This window comes from Artemia sp. Qi Xiang Cuo, chromosome 19, assembly GCF_049724085.1.
Source record: "Artemia sp. Qi Xiang Cuo chromosome 19, ASM4972408v1, whole genome shotgun sequence".
NCBI classification, from domain to species: Eukaryota; Metazoa; Arthropoda; class Branchiopoda; order Anostraca; family Artemiidae; genus Artemia; species Artemia sp. Qi Xiang Cuo.
Window position 1 is genome coordinate 9,222,039 of NC_142812.1, and position 23,182 is coordinate 9,245,220.

At 34.5% G+C, this 23,182-nt stretch overlaps 1 protein-coding gene across 1 annotated transcript in view; it reads right to left on the reverse strand.

The window, feature by feature from the left end:
- Positions 1-22,544, reverse strand: part of Rok (Rho associated coiled-coil containing protein kinase) — a 94,221-nt gene extending 71,677 nt beyond the window's left edge. Inside the window, exons 1-4 of the mRNA XM_089104994.1 lie at positions 22,482-22,544; positions 14,995-15,085; positions 8,158-8,239; positions 2,205-2,365 (exon numbers count right to left, since the gene is read on the reverse strand). Of these exons, the coding sequence (XP_088961120.1) occupies positions 2,205-2,365; positions 8,158-8,239; positions 14,995-15,081 (330 nt within the window). The 5' untranslated portion in view covers positions 15,082-15,085; positions 22,482-22,544. The remainder of the gene's footprint in view (positions 1-2,204; positions 2,366-8,157; positions 8,240-14,994; positions 15,086-22,481) is intronic.
- Between the last annotated feature and the right edge of the window lie 638 nt (positions 22,545-23,182).

Consider the following 23,182-nt stretch of genomic DNA (forward strand, 5'->3'; position numbering starts at 1 on the left):
TACAATATGGAGGGGAAATTTAATCTATGCTGGTACGCATGTTTGAACTTCACTTTCCAAGAAGACGAAGGGCACTCAGGTGAGACTTTCAGAGAATGTTGAGGGGGGTGTTCAACTAAATCAAAACACGTTATGCTTATATGGATCGTCAAAGGGGTGCAACACAGGAATAACTGAGTACACAATAATTTGGAAAATTCACGAAATAACAAGGGAGATGATCAAAATGTGCATGCACATTGTCAAAATAGCGTATCTCAAGAATTGAGTTGGGTATTAAGTTGAAACTTTCAGAGAATACTTAAAGGAGAAGATCATGTCACCAAAAGGCAATATGTCCACACTACTGCTACTGCTACATTTACTACTACTACTTCTATTGCAACTACTTGTAGGGATAAGAGCATTGAGATGAAAATTTCAATAAGTATATGGACATACAGGTTATACAAAGAGAATGTCAGCAGCTATATAATAACAGCTGATTAAACGCAGTTGACGCTCCGTCGAATTGATGAAACGTATGTTTTGTTGACCGATAGGCCATAGGCTAATGCTAATGACGCTAGTAGTACTACCGCTATTCAATACTTATACTAGGAATACCAATACTACTACAGTGACTAATATTACAACTATGCCTAAGGCCATAATGGTAAAATTTTCAAGAAATTTTGAGGGGGGAAGATGAACTGAATCAGAATACACCCTCTGTCTTCTTAAGACCAGAACGGTATTTGCGCTTTACTGAAAAAAAATATAAGTTTGAAATGTTTTCACTTTTCTTACTTTCATAAATATAAAATGATCAGAACTTTTAAGGAATAAATATCAGTATATGTCAATTAAACTACCAATCCACGGTCTTTTTTTTTTTTTTTTTCCTTTTTTTTCAGTAAAGCGCAAAATGCGCTCTGGTCTTGAGAAGGCATGGGCGTTATCAGCCCTACTTATGTTAATTTTTGCCCGTTTTGAGTTTGACTTCACTTTTTATTTTAATTTCTGTTCGTTTTGAGCTTCATGTATTTATTGACTGTCATTGCTGGTAGTTTTACGCTTGGAAGATCATTTGATTTTATTTTTTGCTCATTCTTGGCGTAACAGAGCTCTTTACTTCTCTTTGAAAAACTGTTTTTGTGGAAAAAGTTTTTTTAAATTAATTACGATAAATCAAAGTTCAAATAGGGATAAAATCCTTTTAATAGACAGTATTTCACAAACAGTGATAAAATTTCACAAAAAAAAACTAAATATTTCGGTCACATATGCAGTGACCGTCATCAGTAGTAAAACTCTTATCACCAGTAGTAAAATTATCTAAATTAATAACAATTAGAAGGTTATTCATCAAAAATAAAAGATTAGTTTTGAAATAAAATTTTTCCCATTTTTCAAAATTTTTACGAATCTTCGTAACGCTTAATCAAAAGGATATCCCGTAAAAATAAAGAATGTCCTAATTAAATTTTTTCTATTGGCATTTCATAAAATTTCATAACCTTTCATAGTCACAAGGACCTAATATTAAAGATTAGTCCTCAAAATAGAAATTTTCCTATTGACGATATTGTCAAAATGTCATTTTGACAATAATGTCAAAATGTCAATGAAATCTTCATGATCTTTTATCAGAAGAATACTATACAAATACCGTATTGCTTTATGACTAAACCAAAACGTAATTTATAAGCCATTTAACTTATAAAATGTCATTTTAACAATAATGTCAAAATGTCAATGAAATCTTCATGATCTTTTATCAGAAGAATACTATAGCAATACCGTAGTGGTTTATGACTAAACCAAAACGTAACTTATAAGAGTGGAAACTGGAATTAGAGTTAAAAAATAACCGATGCCACATAACGTTTAGTTTCTTAAAAATTTTATTAACGTAATAATAAGAAAACGTTAATTTAATTGGCAAAATTAGCGTGGTTAAAAGTGTCTGATCTCACTTGCTGAAAAAAGACAAAATTATCAAGTTTAAAAAAAATTACCAAGAAACGTCAAACGCAAGATAGCGTTGATGATTGACACCAGTTGCCACTCTTAATAGCGCCAGTTGCCACGAATTATCCATACTCTTTGGCACACATTTAAAACCAGCTATGGATCTTTTTCTTCGATTTATCTCCTTATGATTTAATGGCGAATGATAATAAATAAGGACTTACCATTTCGTATTTACCATTTCGACTTACCATTTCGTATTTGCTCAGCAGCTTCATGGCATAAACTTTGTCGGTATTTTTATTCCTGACTAGTTGAACTTGTCCAAAGGCCCCACGACCAATGACTTTGATCAGCGTAAAGTCATCTGGTTTAATACGTAAGTTGGTAATCTTACTAGAGACTCCATCATCTGAAAGTATATTTTCATCAATACAGGTCAGGTGGGTAAAATTTTCTTTCCCACAAACTAAATTAAGAAAAATACACGTGTATTAGACAATTCAGGGGTTAAACAGGGGTTAAAGTGAATAATTTTAATATTCGTATAGCTTCGTATGCATATAGTATTTTAATATGCAAGGCTTTTGGATGTGAAGTTGAAATATTCAGACTTTATTATTATTTTTGTATTAAAGTTTGTTTATTTCTCACTGTCTTATTAAAAACTTCTACCCATTTTAAGATGTTTTCATTTCAATTGTAAGGTTTTACAGGGGGGGGGGGTACATATTTTCCAAAAATCCAAACTCAACCCTAGATGTAAATTGAGCAAAAATCAGATACTTAAGCAAGTATTATGGAATTGCCCGAATTTCATGTGAATTTTTAGGGGACGGGGGTTATTACCTGAGAAAAATGAAATTTTAGACTAAAATATTCAGGCGTAACACTTTTTGGCTAGTGTTTCAGTAGCACTTTGTAGAAAACAGGGATGTTTTGGAGAATACCCCAACCCTTCCCATGTGCAGGCAATCCTAGTCCCTTCCCGGAAATCAAATTAAACGTAAAGTGTAAATTCTGCAACAATATTTTAATACTAGTATATAAGCATCCTTTTTTTACGTATCTATGTACCATCCCAATTTCAGCAAAAAGTTAATTAAGAAAGTTATTTGAAAGTCTAAGTTTTTCAAATACAAAGTTGGTGTGTTTTCCAGAAGCTCCCTACAGTACCGACAATTATCATTTTCTCCTTAAACAAAACATAAAAACAGACATGTTACCCTTCTACTTATTATAAGTACTACTTAATATCCACTATAGTATACATTAAATAATTGAATTAATAAATTTGATTTAAATATTTAGTTAAGTAAGTGCTCATAATATGTTGATTACTATAATCCTATAGGCAGCGTTATTGCGCTGCCTAAGTAGGCCTAAAGAGCGATGTGGGAACAATGTATTTGTTTTTTTAGACCAAGGCACTTCGTATCGAAGGAAATGTCATAGAACTTCAAAAAGGGCTAATTGGATTGGAAATCGAAAGGGTTAGTGCCCTTTTTAATAGTTCCTCGAACACATCCAATCAAACTTTTGAGATAGCCACTTTGTTCAACGTACTTACGTCCGGAAATTATGTATTTGAAGATGACACCACACCCTCGGAGCCCTAGGGACAAGGGTTGTAAGTTATGCCCTGGGGGTATATAAGGTTTTTATAAAAAGAGTGGTCGTAGGAACTTCCGAGGGGGCTCATGGGATTGGTAATCAGAATTTCTAGTGCCCTTTTGACCCCCCCCCCCACACAGACACACACACACAAACACCTCGTATATCTCCGAAATGCATCTGATTGAAATTTTGAGATGACCATTTGTTGTCGTAGAAACTTCGAAAAGGGCTCAATCGATTGGAAATTGAAAGGGCTAGTGCCCTTTTTATTAGTCGAAAGTGATTGGAGGGCAACTAACTCCCCTGCCACGCCCACGTCGTATAAGCTTTGGATCGGATGGAACTCATTTGATTGGAAGTCGGAAGTCTTAATGTCCTTTTTAAGAGTCAAAAATGCATGGAGGGCAATCAGCCCCCCCCCCAAGCCTATCATACCCCAGAAACATATGCGATCAAAATTTTAAAAGATTTAATTTGTTCAGCCTTGTTGAAAGGTCCAGTAATTATGTCTTTGGGGATGTCAACCTCCCTACAGTCCCCAGGACAAGGGCTGTAAGCTAGGCAATTCGTCCATTGTTTACACATAGTATATGCTATTGAGAAATGTGTGCATGTTTTAACTTTACCTTCCAAGAAGACGAAGGGCATTCAGGTGAGCCTTTTCAAAGAATGTTGAACTAAATCGAAACACTTTACGTGTATCAGGACTGTCAAAAGTGTGCAACAAGAATAAGTGAGTGCATTAATTTGGAAAATTCGGGAAATGATAAGGGGTATGATCAAAAAGACAATATTTGCATGCTACCAATACCACTACAACTACTACTACCAGACTACTCCGTTTACAGTATTGACGGAAAAATCGAACTGAATCTAAAGACGCTATGTGCATGTACATTGTCAAAATAGCGTATCTCAAGAATTGATTAGGGTATTAAGTTGGAGCTTTCAGATAATGCTTAAAGGGGAAGATCGTCTCACAAAAAGGCAATATGTGCACACTACTGCTAATACTACTGTTACTGCTACATTTACTACTACTACTACTACTACTAGTACTTCTACTGTAACTACTTGTAAGGTTAAGAGCATTGAGATGAAAATTTCAAGAAGTATTAGACGGTACAGGTTATCAAAAAGACATACCAGCAATGTCATAACAATTTATAATTGTAGTAAGTTGAAACTTCCAGGACTGAATGAGAGGAATGTTTTAAAGACCAAAGGCAATATGTTAACACTACTAAAGCTAGTAGTACTGCCGCTATTCAATACTTTTACTAGTATTATCAATACTACTACTATGACTAATATTACGACTATGCCTAAGGGTATGAAGGTGAGATTTGCAAGTAATTTTGAGGGGGGTGGACTGAATCACAACACGTCGTCTGTATGGAGGCTGTCAAAAGGGTGTAACAGCAATATCTTAGGAATTGATTTGTGTGTGAACTTGAAAATAACAGGGCTTGTTGTGAGGGATGTTGAACTAACCAAAAGAAAGTATTTGCATCTTAATGCGACTGCTTCTACTCGTGCTAATACTACTGTTGCTATTATTACAGCTTCTATTACTACTAATACCACTAAAGCTTAGGTTACTACAATTAATTCACTGCTACTACTACTGCTACTAAAACTAAGGATATTAAAGCAAAAAAATTTGGGGTATATAGAAACTATATGGAACTAATTCGAAACACACTATAACCACACAGTTTGTCAAGCGGACGCATCAGAAATGCTCCGGGAACGGTTGATGGTATTAAGCTGAAACTATCAGCGTGTGTTGAAGGGAACTTTGAAGAAACCAAAGGTGCTATGCGCATACTCCTACTAATTCTGCTGTAATTATTAGGACTGCGCAAGCTAAGGGTATTAAGGTGAAGCTTTTAAGGAATATTTAGGTGGTTGTTGAAATAATTCAAAACAAACTATGAGCATGTGAACTTTCAAAAAGGTGACAAAGCAATATCTGAAGAACAACTTCAAAAAGGTGACAAAGCAATATCTGAAGAACAGCTAAGGATATTAAGGTGAAACTTTTAGGGGACGTTTAGGAGGAGTATCCCTTAAACAAAAAAATTGTATGCATACAGGTTTTCAAAAGAGCATATAAGCAATATCATAGGTAGCATAAGTCTATAATTACTAGAAATATCATTGAAACTTGTAAAGGAGTGAATTCGATTCAAAATTAAAAGTTCTGGTGCCCTTTTTAAGAGTAACAAGCGACTGGAGTGCAAGCAGCCCTTTTCTCAAGCCCATTCACTCTCCAAATACATCCAGTCAAAATATTGAGATAAACGTTTTGTTCAGCATAGAAAAACGGTCAAGCAACTACGTCTTTAGAGATATTGGGCATGTCAACCCCCCAAAATTATGCAACTAGCCCATTATGCTTTAAAACTAAATTTTCCTTTAAACTAAATCAAAAGACATTGTGTTTATGGTTGCCAATAGGACACCTCAGCAAAATATCGAGAACAACTGGGGGTATTGAGTTGAAATTTTTGGGGCTACTAGTATAACTACTTCTGCTCTTACAAATTAAATAAATAAAAAGAGTGTAAGTGCACCAAAGTTGTCACAGAGCATAGATCGTTTTGGGAATGATATCAAGTTTTATTTGGACTAAAAATTGTAGAAAAGTTTCTCCAACATACAAATATCAACCCAAACTATGTATTCTAATAGAAAAAAAAATGAAAAGATATAAAAAAAAAATTTCCATGAAAAGACTATGCCAATAAAAAAACGAACAGAAATTAATTTAAAAAACATAATGCGCGCTTTACTGAAAACAAAATACACTTTAAATGTTTTCACTTTTTTTACTTTTATAAATAAAAAATTATCAAAACCTTAAGGATTAAATATAAGTATATGTCAAATCCGCGGTTATTTTGTTTTTGTTTTGTTTGCAGTAAAGCATAAATTATCTACTCATGTTAATTTCTGCTTGTTTTGAGTTTGACTCTCCCATTTATTATAATTTTTGTTCAATTTGAGTTTCATTTATTTATTGATAGTGGTTTGTGGTAGTTTTACGCTTGGTACATTATTTGACTTTATTTGTGCTCAGTTTTGGCTAAATAGAGCTCTTTACTTTTCTTTGAACAACCTGTCTTGCGGAAAATGCTTTTTAAATTAATCATTATAAAAAGCAGCTAGATATACCATTGTCCATGTGACTAAATGTGAACTAACTATTGCCAAAAGAAAGTAATAGCATTTCTATTGTTTTCTACCAATATTTTCGAGATGCTACTTCACAAAGCGGCATTTTTTTCTCCCTGCTTTAATGTTTGAGTTTTCTCTTTTTTTATTTTTTATTTTCATGTGTTACTAAATTTATTAAAGTATTGTATAGCGGGGGTGAAACATAAATTATAACCACAACCAGATTTATTTGGCTAAAAATGCACTCAGCATTTATTTTTTGTCAAGTACAAACAAGATATAAAAATAAATATGTTACCATTCTACTTATTATAAGTACTACTTAACATTCGCTATAATATACCTTCATCAATTAAATTAATCAAATTTAGTTAAATATTGAATACGTATCCACTTATTATAATAGAGTAATCAATATAATTATTATAAAAAAGAGCTAAATATACCATTGTCTATGTGACTAAATGGGAACTCACTATTGCCAATAGAAAGTATTAGCATTTCTATCGTTTGCCACTAACAATTCTCGACATGCTTATTCACAAAGCGGCATTTTTTTTTTAACATTTTTTTTCTTCCTCCTTTCATGTTTGCTTTGTCTCCTTTTTTTTATTTTCTATTTTATTTTTATGTGTTACTCCACGTATTATACTATTGTACAGTGTGGGTGAAAAATAAATAATAGTAGTAATAAACCCTTGGGAGAGAGTTTCTGACTTCAGTACATACTGAAGTCAGAAATTTCGATTAAAACGAAGATTCTAAAAATTGGTCCACCGTTCTTGAAAATCAGTGATGCCTCAGATCGCTGTGTCTACAAAAAAAAGAGAAAACATGAAGTCTTAAATAACAAATAAAAGCCAGTTTAAACATAACAGTCAAACAGCCTAAAAAAAAAATAACAAAGCAAGTTCTGAAGCAATATTTAAAAAGTAAAATAGCAAAGAGAAGGGCTAAATTAATTACACCCTTATGCTACCAATCCCCAATTCTTAACCAGACACGTAAATACTGATTATGTGCAGTATAACTATAATAACTATCAAATAAAATTATTAAAAAGCAAAAATCAATGTCAAATTCCTTCTATTATCATTTTGTCACAGTACTTTACTAGCAAGTTCTTACCATTTGAACATTAAAAAAAATTATACTGAAAAAAAACTTAATTGGCAATAATAAACTAAAATTATTCTACTCAGGGGTCACCGAAGGTGGGACAGAAGAAGCAAGTAAAATTAACCTAGGGTTCCAAAGAGGCCAGGTTCGGAATAGATTAGAAAAAGATCCCTTGAAGCAATCATTTCCGTTTTGGGCTCTTCATAGGTCTTGTTGGCCCTGAAAAGGTTATCCATCCGTTATATTTAATATACGGTGTCTAAGCATAAAGGAAAAATTACTTACATCTGCTGAGAAAAAGTTCTACATTTTTCATTCGTCTAATAGCTGGGTGGTCACAGTCACCTATCAGAGCCTGGATACTATCCTAAAATTAAAAAAGCATAAAATGAAAAATATAGAAGAAAGTGATATATGGTGAATAAAATAAAGAACACTTAAAACAAAAAGCATCCGAAATGAGAATTTGTTTTCTACATATGCATAAGGTCGTTTTAAGAATAGGCTAAATATAGATGGGATTTGCCTATATGGTAAACGGCATAGGACAAAATATTAAAGACTGCTATTTTCTTAAAGACCAGTTTATACGTGAGAATTAGGGGGGTCAGAACAGGAAAAAGTGCATAAAAGGTCCAAATTCCCCCATATTCTAGACCGAACTCGTTAAGGTGCGAGAGAGGAAAGGGTAACATCCTGAATTGTGAGCAGGAAAAGCATGTAGAATGTTTTTAACATGTGAGACACATGCTGCTTTTTTTGCTCATCCTAGCACAGAATAGACCATCGCAAGTGCATAAAGGTATTTTTTGTAAACAAATAACAAGAAAAAAATATACTGGCGGACAAGGCTCAACAAATGGACTTTTCACTTCTTTAAGTCGGTTTTTTTTTTTAAATCGAAACTAAAAAAAAGAATAAAACCAAGGTTGACTAGGCAATCAAAAACTAAAGTTTTAGGCTTGATATCTGCAAGTAAACCCTTTTTTCTCTTATCCTTTTCAGCACCTTCTTTTCCTCTTTCGTCTTTTTTATCTTTTTATTTTTTAGAGGACATTTCTATGTCAGGGATGGGCCTTTATACTTTAATTATGTATATTCAATCTAATTTAGCTTAACTAAAGTTAATTATTTTTCCACATGATTATAAGAGTGGAGCCAAAACGTAAAACAAACAGAAAATAGTCTATATGTGACAGGGACGCCCATGCTCACAAACCCTACCACTCCCACTCTACATCAAAGTGTAACATCTACTTTTATAAAACTGATACATTTAATTAGTCTAAAAGTTAACGTGCCAAAATAACCCCTTGTTTAGCTGTATTTTGTGCATGCATCAGAGCGTTTCCTGGCAACGGCGCCAACGGGGAAGGGCATGGGACTTCGTTTGTCTAGTAGTAACAAAGAAAAAAACTGCAAAATAAATAGAGCACTAAGAATATAAGAATTAATTTTCAATTTCTCTATACCTCAAAAATGGTAAAATGCTAAAAAACGAAATTGTTTTCTGTATGGAAATTGGTTGAACAGGGATGTAAGTTTCCTCTGAAGTCCTCAAATGTTCTTATAATTTTCCAGGAATGATTTTTCTTTTCTTGTTTTAGCCTATTAACTAGTATAAACATGAAACAAAAAAAAAACTTCTAAGCTGTGGAATTTAGCTTCTTAGAGAGATCATGTATAGTCAGGTTTGTGTAGAGCATGAAATTATCTACTCCAAAACTTGAGATCATAGTTAATGAGACTTATTTAGTCCAATATTTAGATAAGATTAGTCCTTATTTATTAATATTATTAGATTAGTCTTTATTTAGAGTTATTTAGTCCGGTTTTTGAGTTTTCTGTGAGAGCAGTTTTTCTTCTCAAAAGATTTTTTTAACAGAACAAAACATAAAATAACAAAAATCAAAAAAAGCAAGTAGGCATAAATATACACTTTGCGTCTGCTGCTGGTCTGAACTCCTGGAACATGTGTTCTGGGGAGAGGGCTTTGGGCATCCCCCCCCCCGGAAAAACCATATCAAGCACTGACTCAGAGTTCAATTTGGCAGTTTTAATAAAATTCGTCTGACTTGTCTGGTCGATAAACGGATAAACTAATAAAGGACTTAACTTGAACTTTGATTAACAATTTTGAAGGAAAAAGAGAAAAAAAAAATACTGTGCCTAAAGTGAGTTTTTGGTCAGGTGGCTTTGGTTGAGGCAAGGTGGAAAGTGAAAGAAGTTGATCTTGTGTTTGCACGTTTCCAAAGATTTCCCTGATGGCCGGTTCGTATATTAAGTGAATTGACGCCTGGTAAGAAATATTTGGTATTCACGTATTGTGATAGAAAAACCGCTATTGTTTTGACAGAGAAGATGATGGATTTCGAAACAAATAAAACGGCTTGTGCTGCAAACACACATCAGTCTATAAAACGTGATATGACAGATCTTGCCAACAACCCGGATTGTTACAATCTGACTGCGGTAACTCTCGGTTTACAACCTGAAGTAACGGTTGCAATGGAAGCTCTTAGAAGCGAGATACAATCTACAAGCAACTCAATCAGCGCTTTAGTCGAAAGTAACATAGCAAAAGAACTTTCGAAGGTAAAGCTAACTTGGACTCAGACTGTTTACTCATCGGTTATGCACGAAGTTAAGATAGTTCTGGATAAAGTAATTTGTCGGGGCTCTCGAGAAAAAAATGGATTCCTACAAAGAGGAATTGCATATAGTACAGAAATAAATGGATCTTATCCAACAAAATAATAAATCTTCATCTTTCATCATCTATAACTTTCCTGGGCTGGAATTGAACAACCAGACCTCAAACCAAATTCAAACTGATTGTGTTTTAAATCTTGCTATGGGACAACTTCGGGCTTAAATAGGACTATCTGCTGTCACCGACGCTAAAATGCCTGGTAAGCCAAATGGTGATCATACTCCACCGGTCGAAGTAACCTTCAAAATCCTCTCACATGCCAGGGAAATAATACAAAACCGGTCAAAACTTTGCAGCATGCGTACTTTTTTAACAGAAAGTTTAACCAAGCGACACCAAGCAATTCTACAGGCCTCAAAAGATGATGTTAGAATCAGAAATATTTGGTCTAGCCAAGGCCGTGTTTTCGTGAAGATAGGTGAAAATATTATGCTAGTTCGAAATTTGACCCAAGTACTATCGCTACCCCGATCTTTTGTGGTTCCTGACGGCAACATGATAGGATATAAGGTGCTGATTATAATGCTGCCTTACAATTAAAAATGGACAGACTTAAACAACAAGGGTCGCAGTTTTTTGACTTATCGAGTTTGAACATTCCCAGTCTGTACAATGAGGTGCATGATGAAAATGAACATATTTGAATATTAAACACCAAGAAATCAAGCACGTGAAAGCCAGTGACATCCACGTTTCAAAATTTCCCAATACGCTAACAATTGCCAATTACAATGTTCAGGGGCTAGAAACAGCCATGGACAGTCTGTGTACACCACTCATCGAGACAAATTTTTCTTTTCACATAAAAGGCCTGACAGAGACTTTTATAACTGATGTATCTCCTATATCTTTTTTTGAAATTCAAGGATCCATTCCGGTAATCGTCGTAGTATGCAAAAAGGTGGCTGATGTCTCTTTCTTGGTATTAGATGATGTCTCTTTTTGGCATGAAGGGCTACTTGAATCCCTTGTCATTCAATTGTGCAAAGATAGTGAAGAAGTATTATTTGCAGTTGTATATAGACGAACTCTGCTACGAGTTCCCAGTAGCAGAGTCATTAGCATCTATAGAGAATTTATGTTATAAATTGAGGTCCTTTAGGGTGCCACCTGTTGCAGTCGGCGATTTCAACTACAATTTACTTGAATTGAGTAATGTTGGGAATTTAGAATTTCAGACTGCTATGTTATCGGCTGAATTTTTATCTTCGATTACTACCCCAACCCGTGTAACTTCGTTTAGTGCTACGTTGATCGATAATGTATTTTTGCTTCAAATATGGTATGAGTGATTATATTTTTCTGGAGTACTTGTTTCTCTGGATTCAGATCATTTTTTGAATTATGTTGTATTAATTCTACAACAAGAACCTACAACAAGTCTACAGTAAGACACAGCAAGAATTTGATAATGGCTACAGTTTAAAGGCAACCAGCCATAAACCTCGAGGAAATATTATTAATTTTTCTAATAAAAATTATGCGAAACTAAATAATTTTCTTTCAAAGATAGATTGGGAAGAGGTATATGAAGGGATGAGCTAGCAAGTGCATATTCATTATTTATGGACAAACTTCTTCAAGGCGTGGATTCATGTTGTGTGGCAAAACCGAAAGATTCGAAAAAAAACATTTGTCTGGAAGCACTTTGGTTCACAGCTGAGAAAAAAAATATGGTAAAATTGAAAAATGGCCTCAACGTAAAGAAAATTCCCTTCCTTTGAAAATGATAAACTTTATAAGGAATACCGGGCTACTGTGATCAAAAAGAAACGAGAATTAAAACAAAATTGTTATTATTCCGTTTTTGAATTAAATAAGAATAATATATGAGCAACATGGAAAATAATAAATGTGATACTTTCACCTCATAAGAAACAACTAAAAGAAGAAATTTCAAATGTTATAACCACCTCGGATGGGTTTTTTTTTAAAAGAGGATACGGATATTACTAATGGAATTTGTCCTTATTTTTCAGAAGTTGGTTCAAATATATCTCGGCAAATTAATAATAATGCTAGACCAATTGAAACATCTGCAATAAAAACGAGAATTCAAAAGAAATTATTATTATTTCTTTACCGTCTAACCAATATGGTTTTGTAAAGGTCAGTCGACTGTATATCATTTTATTATAAAGATTAAGGAATTTTTGGATTCATGACGTCACCAATTTTTGTGGATCTTTCAAAAGCTTTCAATACTGTTAATCATGAGGCATTAATATCAAAAATGAATAAAATGTATTTTCTGGTTTGGATGGTAAAATGGATAAAATCGTATTTGGAAGATAGAATGCAGACTGTAGTTGTCAGATCATCAACATCATTAGAAAGAAAAAATAGAATGCAGGGCTCCCCAAAGGTTCAATCCTAAGCCCACTACTTTTCCAGATACATATTTCGGAAAAAAAAGATTTTTCTAACTAATTGACACAGTAATGTTGTTTAAGTCATACACGGTAGATGGTTTGTTTGCTACTATGAAGAGCACTTTAGCTCAATTGTCTAGTTCTTTCCAAATGAATCATCAACCATTAAATATTTTGAAAACAAAATACATGATTTTTTCAAATATACAACATTTTGAAACAAATAAGATACTTTCATTTAAAAATGTAGTGACTGAAAAGGAAGCCAATTTCAAATATTTGGGAATGATTATTGATGAAATGATTATATTGAAAGATCATGTGAGGGTACTTTCCATTAAAATTTCCCGAGGGACAGGTATTCTAAACAGATTAAAGCATTTTATTCCTCAAGATGCACTTAAAACTTTATATTATAATCTCGTTTCTTCATATTTAGAATATGGATGCGCTCTTTGGTCTAATTCATTTAATTATAATACATGTGAAACCCAAGTAATAAAAATTGGGCAGTAAAAACTCTATTTTCATACAAATACTCTACAAGTGATTCATTCCACCTGGCAAAAGTTTTGAATATTTCTAAAATAATTAATCTCCAAGTTACAAGTTTACTTGTTTATTAATTCTTTAGCATCACTTGGGCTAAGACAACTTGATAGTTTCAAAGGGCTTCAGAATATCATTCATACCCAACAATCTCATCTCAAAATAATTTACTCATACCAGAAATTCGCCACAACCATAGAGTCATGTTGGTGTGTTACTACATGTTGGTGTAGAGGTTTGGAATATGTTGCCCAACTATATAAAGGGATCAATTTCGCTAAGTTCATTCCGAAAAAATATTAAAAAATATCCTACCGAGTAGATTAAATTTGTTAGTTAAGTTTTCCCATTTAATGTTTTGTGAATAAGGTATTTGTCCCACTTGATGCAATGATCTTGTGAAGTGACTTATTTCTTTTAATATATTGAATACTTGTATATTGCCCAAATATATACAAGAATTGATTTCACTTCTTGTTCTGAAAAAAAAATACTTAAAAATATCTTATTGAGTAGATGAAAAAATTACTTAGATTTTTTGTTGTTTGTTTAGTTTTTCTGCTTAATGATATAAGAAAAAGGATGTTTTTGTTTGATGATAGTTGTCAAATATTTTGTGATACTTTATCAAATCATTCATTTCTCAAATTCCCGTATTGGCCGTTTATAGCCTTTGGCTAGTTGGCAGAACAGGAATATGTGTATGTATTGTTTTTTATTTTGTCAATAAATCAAGTCAAGTATATGATTGATTGGTATGATTATTCCTTGTTAACTTAATTTTTTCCCATTTACGACTGTTCAAAAGAAATAAGAATATTGGAAGAATTGTAGATATTAGAATATTGGAAGCTACAGTGATGTCAGTGGTCAAATATGATTCTGAAGCATGGGCACTCCAAAAAGTGGATGAAGATTTGCTATATGTTTTCCAGAGAAATTGTCAACGGATTATTTTGGGTACCCAACTAACTGACTGTATTTCAAACAGTAGGCTGTACAAAAAGTGAGGTTCAATCCCGCTTTCTAGGGCTATAATGAGAGAAAGATTAAGATGCCTAGGGCACATTCTGCAGATGAAGGATGAGAAATTGCCAAAGATTGTCTTTTTTGGCCAACCGTATAGGGCTAAATAGAAAGCAGGTCGCCCACAGTTGGGGTGAGAGGGTGTCGTAAAGGAAGGTTTAAGGGAAATGGGAACTTCCTGGGAGGGTGTAAAGAGGGAGGCTTTGAATAGAATAGGATGGAGGAGGAGCATGCATAGCTCTGTTGGCCTCAAGCAGCTTGGTGCTACAGTGAGGTGTAAAAGCAATTAAGACAGACACATTTTTGTCCATGTTCAGAAGTTTTAATTTTTGACTTCATCTAACAATTCACGCAATATGTCATAAAACGGTGATAAACAAAATTGTCATAACAGACAAATTAAGAATCCAGAGCCTTATTTGGGACATGTAGAACACAAAATATAAAGAGAAAATTACTTACAAGTAAACAGTCTGTATTCAGCACATCTCTTGGATCTAAAAACTTCTTCTCCAGTTCCTTCAGCTTTCCTAGTCTGTTTGGGTCCATTTTACTGAAAAACAGCAAACGTTTAGCAAACTGTAAGACAGATGTAAAAGCGCAGAGGCGGGGGGAGGGGGGGGTTGTATGCTCATTGAAATGTTCCTGATCCAACAACATTGCCTTCAGAATTTATTACAAGTCTTGATCCCAGAGTAACATTATTGCTGAATCCATCAAATGGCTCCAAGTCAGATTTGATGTTAGACAATCAGGTTTATATTTGACTGCCAACTCAGTTCTTCCATGACAGTAACAGGGGACACCCAAGGCATTACTTCAATACTGAATCATCAGTACATCATAGCATGTGGCTGAGGTGTCTGCATTTGACAACATTTGACATGAGTGGCTGGTTTCCAGCTCTGCTGCAAATGGTTTCACTGCCAATGCTTTCATTGGGCCAGGCCATCAATATATATAGCAAAGGCATTTAAATTAGAAAAAATACAAATTTTGGCCATCCAAAACTTTTAATAGCCACACTTTACAGTTATAAAGTAGTACTAACAGCAGAATTGTATCCATATTTGCAGTTTTTTTCTTTCTTTAAAATAACTTTATGTTTATTCCATGGTATTTTCCTCAGATGGTGAAAAATAGCCCAAACCAAAGCAACACGATCTCTGATTTCATTTGCAATGCTGCATTAGAGATCCCTCAGAGAACCTAAGTATTGGAAGGAGTTAATATTCTGACAGGGTTTCCAACAAGCAGGATGGGTGCATCTCCAATACTACTTGTCCTCATCATCTTTGTCTTCTATTAAAAGAAAAAATCTACTGAAAGTAAATTATGCCCCAGGGGCATACAAGGTTTTTATGGAAGGGGTGGTATATAAACTTTGGAGGTGGTTCATTCGATTGTAAATAAGTACTCTAAATGGGTACCTGGAGAAATCTGGGGAAGTTAAGAAGGAAGGGTGTGCAAAAGCACAGGGTGGCTGGCCCCCAACCCCCCATGGCACTTCCTGGTTGATGGGCAACAAAATGGATACCAGCACTGCCAATTTGGACCTTAAGGGTCTAGTGCCATCATACTTATTTACTTACTTAAATCAGAGTTTTGCAGAGGATTGTAGAGCAACTACCCCCCCCCCCCAAGGCCTCTTTTTCCCCAAATGCACCTGATCATAATTTTGAGATAGCCATTTTGTTCAAAATAGTTTAAAGACCAAATAACAAAAACTCAGGGATCAACAAAACCTCCCAGAGCTCAGTGGAAGTGTTCTAAATTATGCCCCAGGGGCAGATCAGCTTTTATATAAGGGATGGTTGTATAAACATCAGAGGTGGATCATTTCATTGGAAATAGAAAGTTCGATTTATCTTTTTAAGATTCGTCAAAAGTGATCGGCGGACATGTACCCCCCCCCCTCTTTTCCCCAAATGCATCCAATCAAAATTTTGAGATAGTCATTTTGTTGGAAATAGACAACAATCAGATGACAAAACTTCTGGGTCAACATACCCCCCCCCAAGAAAAAAAACTAGGGGGGTGTTGTAACTTATGCCCAGGGGCATATAAGGTTTTTACAGAAGAAGATGGTTGGACAAACTTCAGAAGGGACTCAAGTAATTTAAAATTGAAAGTTCTAGTTCCATTATTAAGAGTCAAGAAATGCTTATGAAACTGTTGAGCCATAAAAAGTTTTTTATTAAAGAGCCTTAAGGCTTCAATGTTGTTGTTTTTTTCCACAGACACTTTATATGGAAGGGGTAGATATATAAACTTCAGAAAGGGCACATTCGATTGGAAATTGGAAGTTTTAATGCCCTTTAATAGTCAAAAGCAATTGGAGGGCAATTAGCCCCCATCCACTCCCTCTTTTCCCCAAATGCATTTGATAAAAAATTTACAATAGTCATTTTGTTGAAAATAGTTGAAGGGTCAAATAATTAGGCATCTGGGGTTGAAAAACCCCTCTAAAGCCCCTGTAGCAAACGCTGTAAGTTATGCAAGTTGCCCATTGTTAACATACTTAACATAAGGTCTTTATGGAAGAAGTGATGATATAAACTTCAAAGGAGGCTCATTTTATTTCAAATTAAAAGTTCTAGTTCCCTTTTTAAGAGTCAAACGTAATTGGCAGGCAACCAGCCCACCCAACCTCCTAGCCTTTTTCCTTAAATAGATCCAATTAAAATTTGAGATACTCATTTTGTCCAGAATAGTCCAAAGGAAAAATAACTATGCCTCCAAGGTTGACAAAACCCCTCAAAGCTCCCAGGGAACAGGCTGTAAGTTATGTAAGTTGTCCATTGTTAACATATCAGGTTTTTATGGAATGGGTGATCATACAAATTTCTGAGGAGGCTCATTCAATTTGAAATTAAAAGTTCTAGTTCCCTTTTTAAGAGTCAAAAGTAATTGGCAGGCAAACAGCCTACCCAACTGCACAACCTTGTTCCTCAAATGGATCCAATTAAAATTTTAGATAGCCATTTTGTTCAGAATAGTCCAAAGGGAAAATAACTATGCCTCCAAGGTTGACAAAACCCCTCAAAGCCTCCAGGGCACAGACTGTAGATTATGCAAGTTGAACACTGTTAACATTTAAGGTTTTTTTGCAGAAAGAGTGGCTGTACAGACTTTGGAAGGGGCTCATTCAATTGGGAATTGAAAGTTTCAGTTCCTTTTTTAAGAGCCCCAAGTGATCAAATGGCAACAACCACTGTGCCCCTCACACTCTCTTCCCTCCAATACATCTGTTCAAAATTTTTAGATAGCCATTTTGTTCTAAATAATCCAAACCCCAAATAATTATGCTTCTGGGTTTGACAACCCTCTCTCCAAGCCCACATGACAAGGGCTGTAAACATGCAAGTAGCCCATTGTTAACATATAAAGTTTTTATGGAAGGGGTGGTAATATAGACTTTGGAGGGGGCTCATTCAATTGGAAATCAGAAGTTAGGGTTCCTTTTTCAAGAGTCAAGCGATCAAACAATCCCAAGACCCCCCCCCCCTTTCATGGCCTTTTCCCCAAAACACATTCAATCAGCATTTTGAGAATCCTTTTCCAAGAGTCCAAAGCCCCCCCCCCTCTCATGGCCTTTTTCCAAAACACATCCAATCAGCATTTTGAGATAGCCATTTTGTTTAAAACAGTTAGAAGGTCAAATAACCATGCTTCCAGGGTTGAACCCCCCCCCTCAAGCCCCTGGGACAAGGGCTGTAAGTTATGCAAGTTGCTTATTGTTAGCATTTAACATTTTTATGGAAGGGGTGGTCATGTAAACTTTTGAGGAGGCTCATTCAATTGGAGATCAAAAGTTCTAGTACCCTTGTTAAGAGTCAATTAAATGAAAAAAAAACAAGTTTTTTTAACTGAAAGTAAGGAGCAACATTAAAACTTAAATTGAACAGAAATTATTCTAAGAAATTATACAAAAGGGGCTGTCCCCTCCTCAATGCCTTGCTCTTTATGCTAAAGTTTTTATTGTTTTAAAAGGTAGAGTTGTGATAAAGCATAAAGAATGAGGCATTTAAGAGAGGACAGTCCCTTTCATATATGGAATAATTTATGTTCATTATAAGTTTTAATGTTGCTCCTTGCATTCAGTTAAAAAAAAACACTTTTTTTTAATTAATTTCTGAATGTTTTTCAACTAATGCAGGTTCAAATTTGGCTCATTGCACACGAAAAATTAAAACAAATTTGTATATTCATTTTGGCAGATTTATTATGTATATGAAGTGTTGCCTGCTTCTCAATACCTTGCTCTTTATGCTAAACCTGTTAGCACTTTTAAAAAAGCCTCCTATTCTAATTAAATGGCCCCCATGTTTCAGTAGCCACTGTTAAAAAATTGGGACAAACAGTCAAACTTTAGAGTAAAGAGCAAGATATTGAGGAAGGGCAACCCTTCATATATGGAATAATTTCTGTTTGTTTTAGAAATAATACCAGTAAATCTATCCCTCCCAATATGAAATATACCCCTCACCTTCATGGAAAACTCTGCCATGGATATTTCATCCAACATAAAATAACCCCCCCCCCATCAAATTCCCTTCAGACAATTCCATCCTCTCTGGGAATCCCCCTCCCTGTAAAATTGCTTGCAGATAATTCAGCCTGAAAAACTCTTCTTAGCACTCTTTCATTTGAATAAGTCTTTAATCTCTAATTGGTTTCTTGATGACTACAGAAATGCCCCCTTCCATGGAAATTATTTCCTGGAAATCAAAATACGTGGAAAATAACCCCCAGAACACATCCCCATGAAAAATTTGGCAAAGAGAATGTAAGACAATTAAAAAGAATTTTTCGTATAGTAATTATGTCAAATCCCCCCAGTGTAACATTTCCCCTCAAAAATTCACCCCCAGAAATTTCCCTCCCCAAGGAAGATTCTCACTATAGAAAAAAAAAGTCTGTATACTTTCCAATAACAAATACTCTACATAAACAATGGGCAAATTTCATAACTTACAGGCCTCTCCCCACAAACTGTGGGGGGGGGGGGTATTTTACATCTAAAGACATTGTTCTTTGATTTTTTAACTATACTAAAACAAAATGGCTATCTCAAAATTTTGATCAGATAGCTTTTGGGAAAAAATTGGCATGTGAGGGGATCCAGTTGCCCTCCAGTCTTATGGGGTCACTTTAAAAGGACACTAGAACTTTTAATTTCTGTTCAAATGCACCATCTTCTGACATTTTATCATCATATATTATAATTGCATTTGTGATAGCCAAAAACTGTGGAGTTGACATATACAAGATTTCATAACTGACTTAGGGACAAGGTGAACATACTACTTGATTCCTTTTTGTATGCTCTTTCCAAATATGCCAATCAATTGACTTGCAAATGCATCCAATGTATAGTTAGGTCCTCAGTTTGAAATTAATCAGAATATTTTTATCTTAAAATTACCTTAAGTCACACTTACTAGCAATGGGCAAAATCCTGTATCCACCCATTTAGTGTTGGTAGTGGGATGTGTCATCTGTGGCATCCTAACAAGTGTACCATGTTTTTTTCAGCCACTTTGTATCTGCTGATGACTTGAATATATTCATGCTGGTAGAGGTCACTGTTCTTTCACTATGGTTAGTTTTTCAGGTTGACAACTCTCCTGGAGAAGAACTTGCTCTTCAACTTAGTATTTGTTTGTTCAAGGAAAAGCTTTTGAGAGTGACAACAAGTTTTCTTTGAGTCATCAAGTTGGAAAAGGCAGGGCATGGTATCTTCACCATTTAGAAGCATGTACACTGTTATTACAGGTAAAATTCTACTTTAACTACTTTTTGCTATCTTGGAAAGGGATAGAAAGGGAAACTTTCAGGGATGGGTCTACAGGCTAAAGTATGTCCCAGGAAGGTATTTTGAAGTACCTAATTCCACTCTTTCTCCCTCTAGAGGGTCCAGATATTTGCCTACATGACAGGTAGGCTACCTATTGAAATTTTAACCAAACAATATTTTACCTTAATTTTCAGTTATCAGTTTCTTTTTCTCTGGTTTTAGTTCTGAAAATGCAATTCCTATTATTTAAGTAAAATTTTAAGCCATATCAATGCTGTTTTTTTTTTCAAAATTTAAAAAATATATTTGCATATATTTAAAACCTTATAAATTAGGATTGAGCAAAGTTGTGAACCTGAAAACAATTGTGTTGTACTTCATTTAAGCAGAAGATCTATTTTGCAATGTTTCACTTTTATAACATATAGATTTTAAAGGTCATCAAAGGTCAGGACCCTCTCAAGAGAGGAGGAGTGGAGGTAGGTATTTCAAAATACTTTCTCGGGACATACTTTAGCCTGTGGACCCATCCCTGAAAGTTTCATTTTCCTAACCTAATCCCTTTCCATGATAGCCAAAAGTAGCTAAAGTAGAATTTTACTGTTACTGCATCCCCTTATTTGTAACAGTAAGTTAGGGAATGCTTCTGGAGATAGGATGGATATGGAACATTATATAAGTCTCTAATGCATTTTGTTATCATTCTCTGGACTGATTGGTCAGTCTTGCTAATTGGGCATTAACAAGGTCAGACTAGACTCTTATTTAATAATCCTAAGTGTATGATTGACCTTTACAAGAGTTACTTGGGCAGAGATGAAACTTCAGCTTGTTATCTACCAGGACACCAAGGTCTCTATCTGCATTAGTTCTGGAGATAACATTGCAAGAACAATCACTACAGTCTATATAGTAGGCCTACTGGGTAAATGGATTTTTCTTCTCAATATGAATGGTCTTGCATTTTGAAGCACTGAATTCAAGTCTTTTTTTTTACATATACTAGCCTAGGACTATAGGCTATCTGGGTCCATCAGTGGTAGGCATTAAAGTATCACAAATGAAGCTTTAAACATCATAAAGAGCATACAATTCAAACTCTAGAAGTACTATAGCCTACTTGCTCTTTTTCTTTTACAGCATTTCCTTCAGAAGACCCTTCAGTGTGAAGTGTTACCATATAAAATTTTTCTAGGCTTACACTAAAAAGCAAGTATCTGGTCTGATATCTATGTTTAGGCATGAAGATCTACCAAAACATGCATGTAAAAACCACTTGGTAAAGTTCTATGAAATCATATTATTGAGTTAGGACAAAAGTGAATACACCATTCAATGTCTTTTTTATGCTGATTACAAATATAATAATCATTTCTATAGGAAATGAATTTCAGCCCCCCCCCCTATATATACCAATTCAGGGTTAGGTATAGCCTATATGGAGGGCAGCTGAAATTCATTTCCAATAGAAACGCTTGTTATAATTATAGTCAGCATAAAAAAAGGCATTGACTAGTGAATTCACTTTAGTCCTGACTCAACAATATGATTTGGTAGATCTTTACCAGCCACTTAGCCCAACTCAACTTGGCCAAGCCTATGCTATCATTTAGAATTGTACCAAAAAAAAATTGGTAAATTTTTATCAAATCATACTATTGAGTTAGGAATAAAGTGAATATACAATTTGATGCCTTTTTTTATGCTGATTACAAATATAATAATCATTTCTATTGGAAATGAATTTCAGCCCCACCCCCTAACCTAACCCCCACCCCCATATGTGCAAATATATATCCTCAATTGACATTTATAGGGGGGGGGCTGAAATTCATTTCCAATAGAAATGATTGCTATATTCATAATCAGCATGAAAAAAGGCATTGAATGGTATATTTACTTTATTTGAAACTCAATAATAGGCCTATGATTTGGTAAAAAATTTACCAAAAAATTTTATAGATCAAATGTAAAACAATTTAATAGATCTACTTAGAAAAAACTAAATCAATAGGTCTAGGCTTACAAATTAGGCTAGAGCTAACATAGCATAACCTTTTGAAAATAGAATAAGTTTGTCTATAGACAGCAGGCAGCTAAAAAAAGAGTTTAAGTTCTAAAGTCAAATACAACATTAATTTTTTCTTACTTTCAACATAAAAAACTTAAACAAACAGACAATGCTTGCTTTATTTACATTACTCCTCCTTTATTTACGATTCTAATCTTCCTCTTCTTAAACAAATCACGTGTAAAATTCTAACATATTTGCAAATATAGAGAGCATACTTGTAATTCCAAGCCTTAGACAGCGTTCAGGCACTAAACCAAAGAGCACCTAGAACCTAGAATAGCAACCGTGAGTGATTAGCCTAACCAGTTCAGGTGCAAGTGCAACCAGATTCAGTGTAACATGGTTTCAATCTCTTAACACTATAGATAATATAAAATAGCGGTAAACGTCTTTGCGCAATCCTTGAAAGTAGCAAATCGAGAGTAACCTGGATAATTCAGTGCATTGCAATTGTTACTTTAAAGATTAGCCAAAGATCAGCTCTTCATAATGACTTTCATATCTAACACAAAAGGTCATTCAAGGAAGAAGCTAAACTTATTCTTCAACAATTCCTTTAGAAAACAACTAGCATATCCCCCTTCCAAATTTTTGAATCGTCCACATGTCATAGCCATGCTTGACAATCACCATCACCATGGATTTTAGTATCCCATTTTTTTTTTTTTTTTTTAGATTAACTTTCCTATTTTTTCGAGCTTTTTGCAACTATGAAAGGGCCACTTTTGCAAAAGGGCTTAAAAGGGTCACACTTTACAATGAAAATGTCATATTGG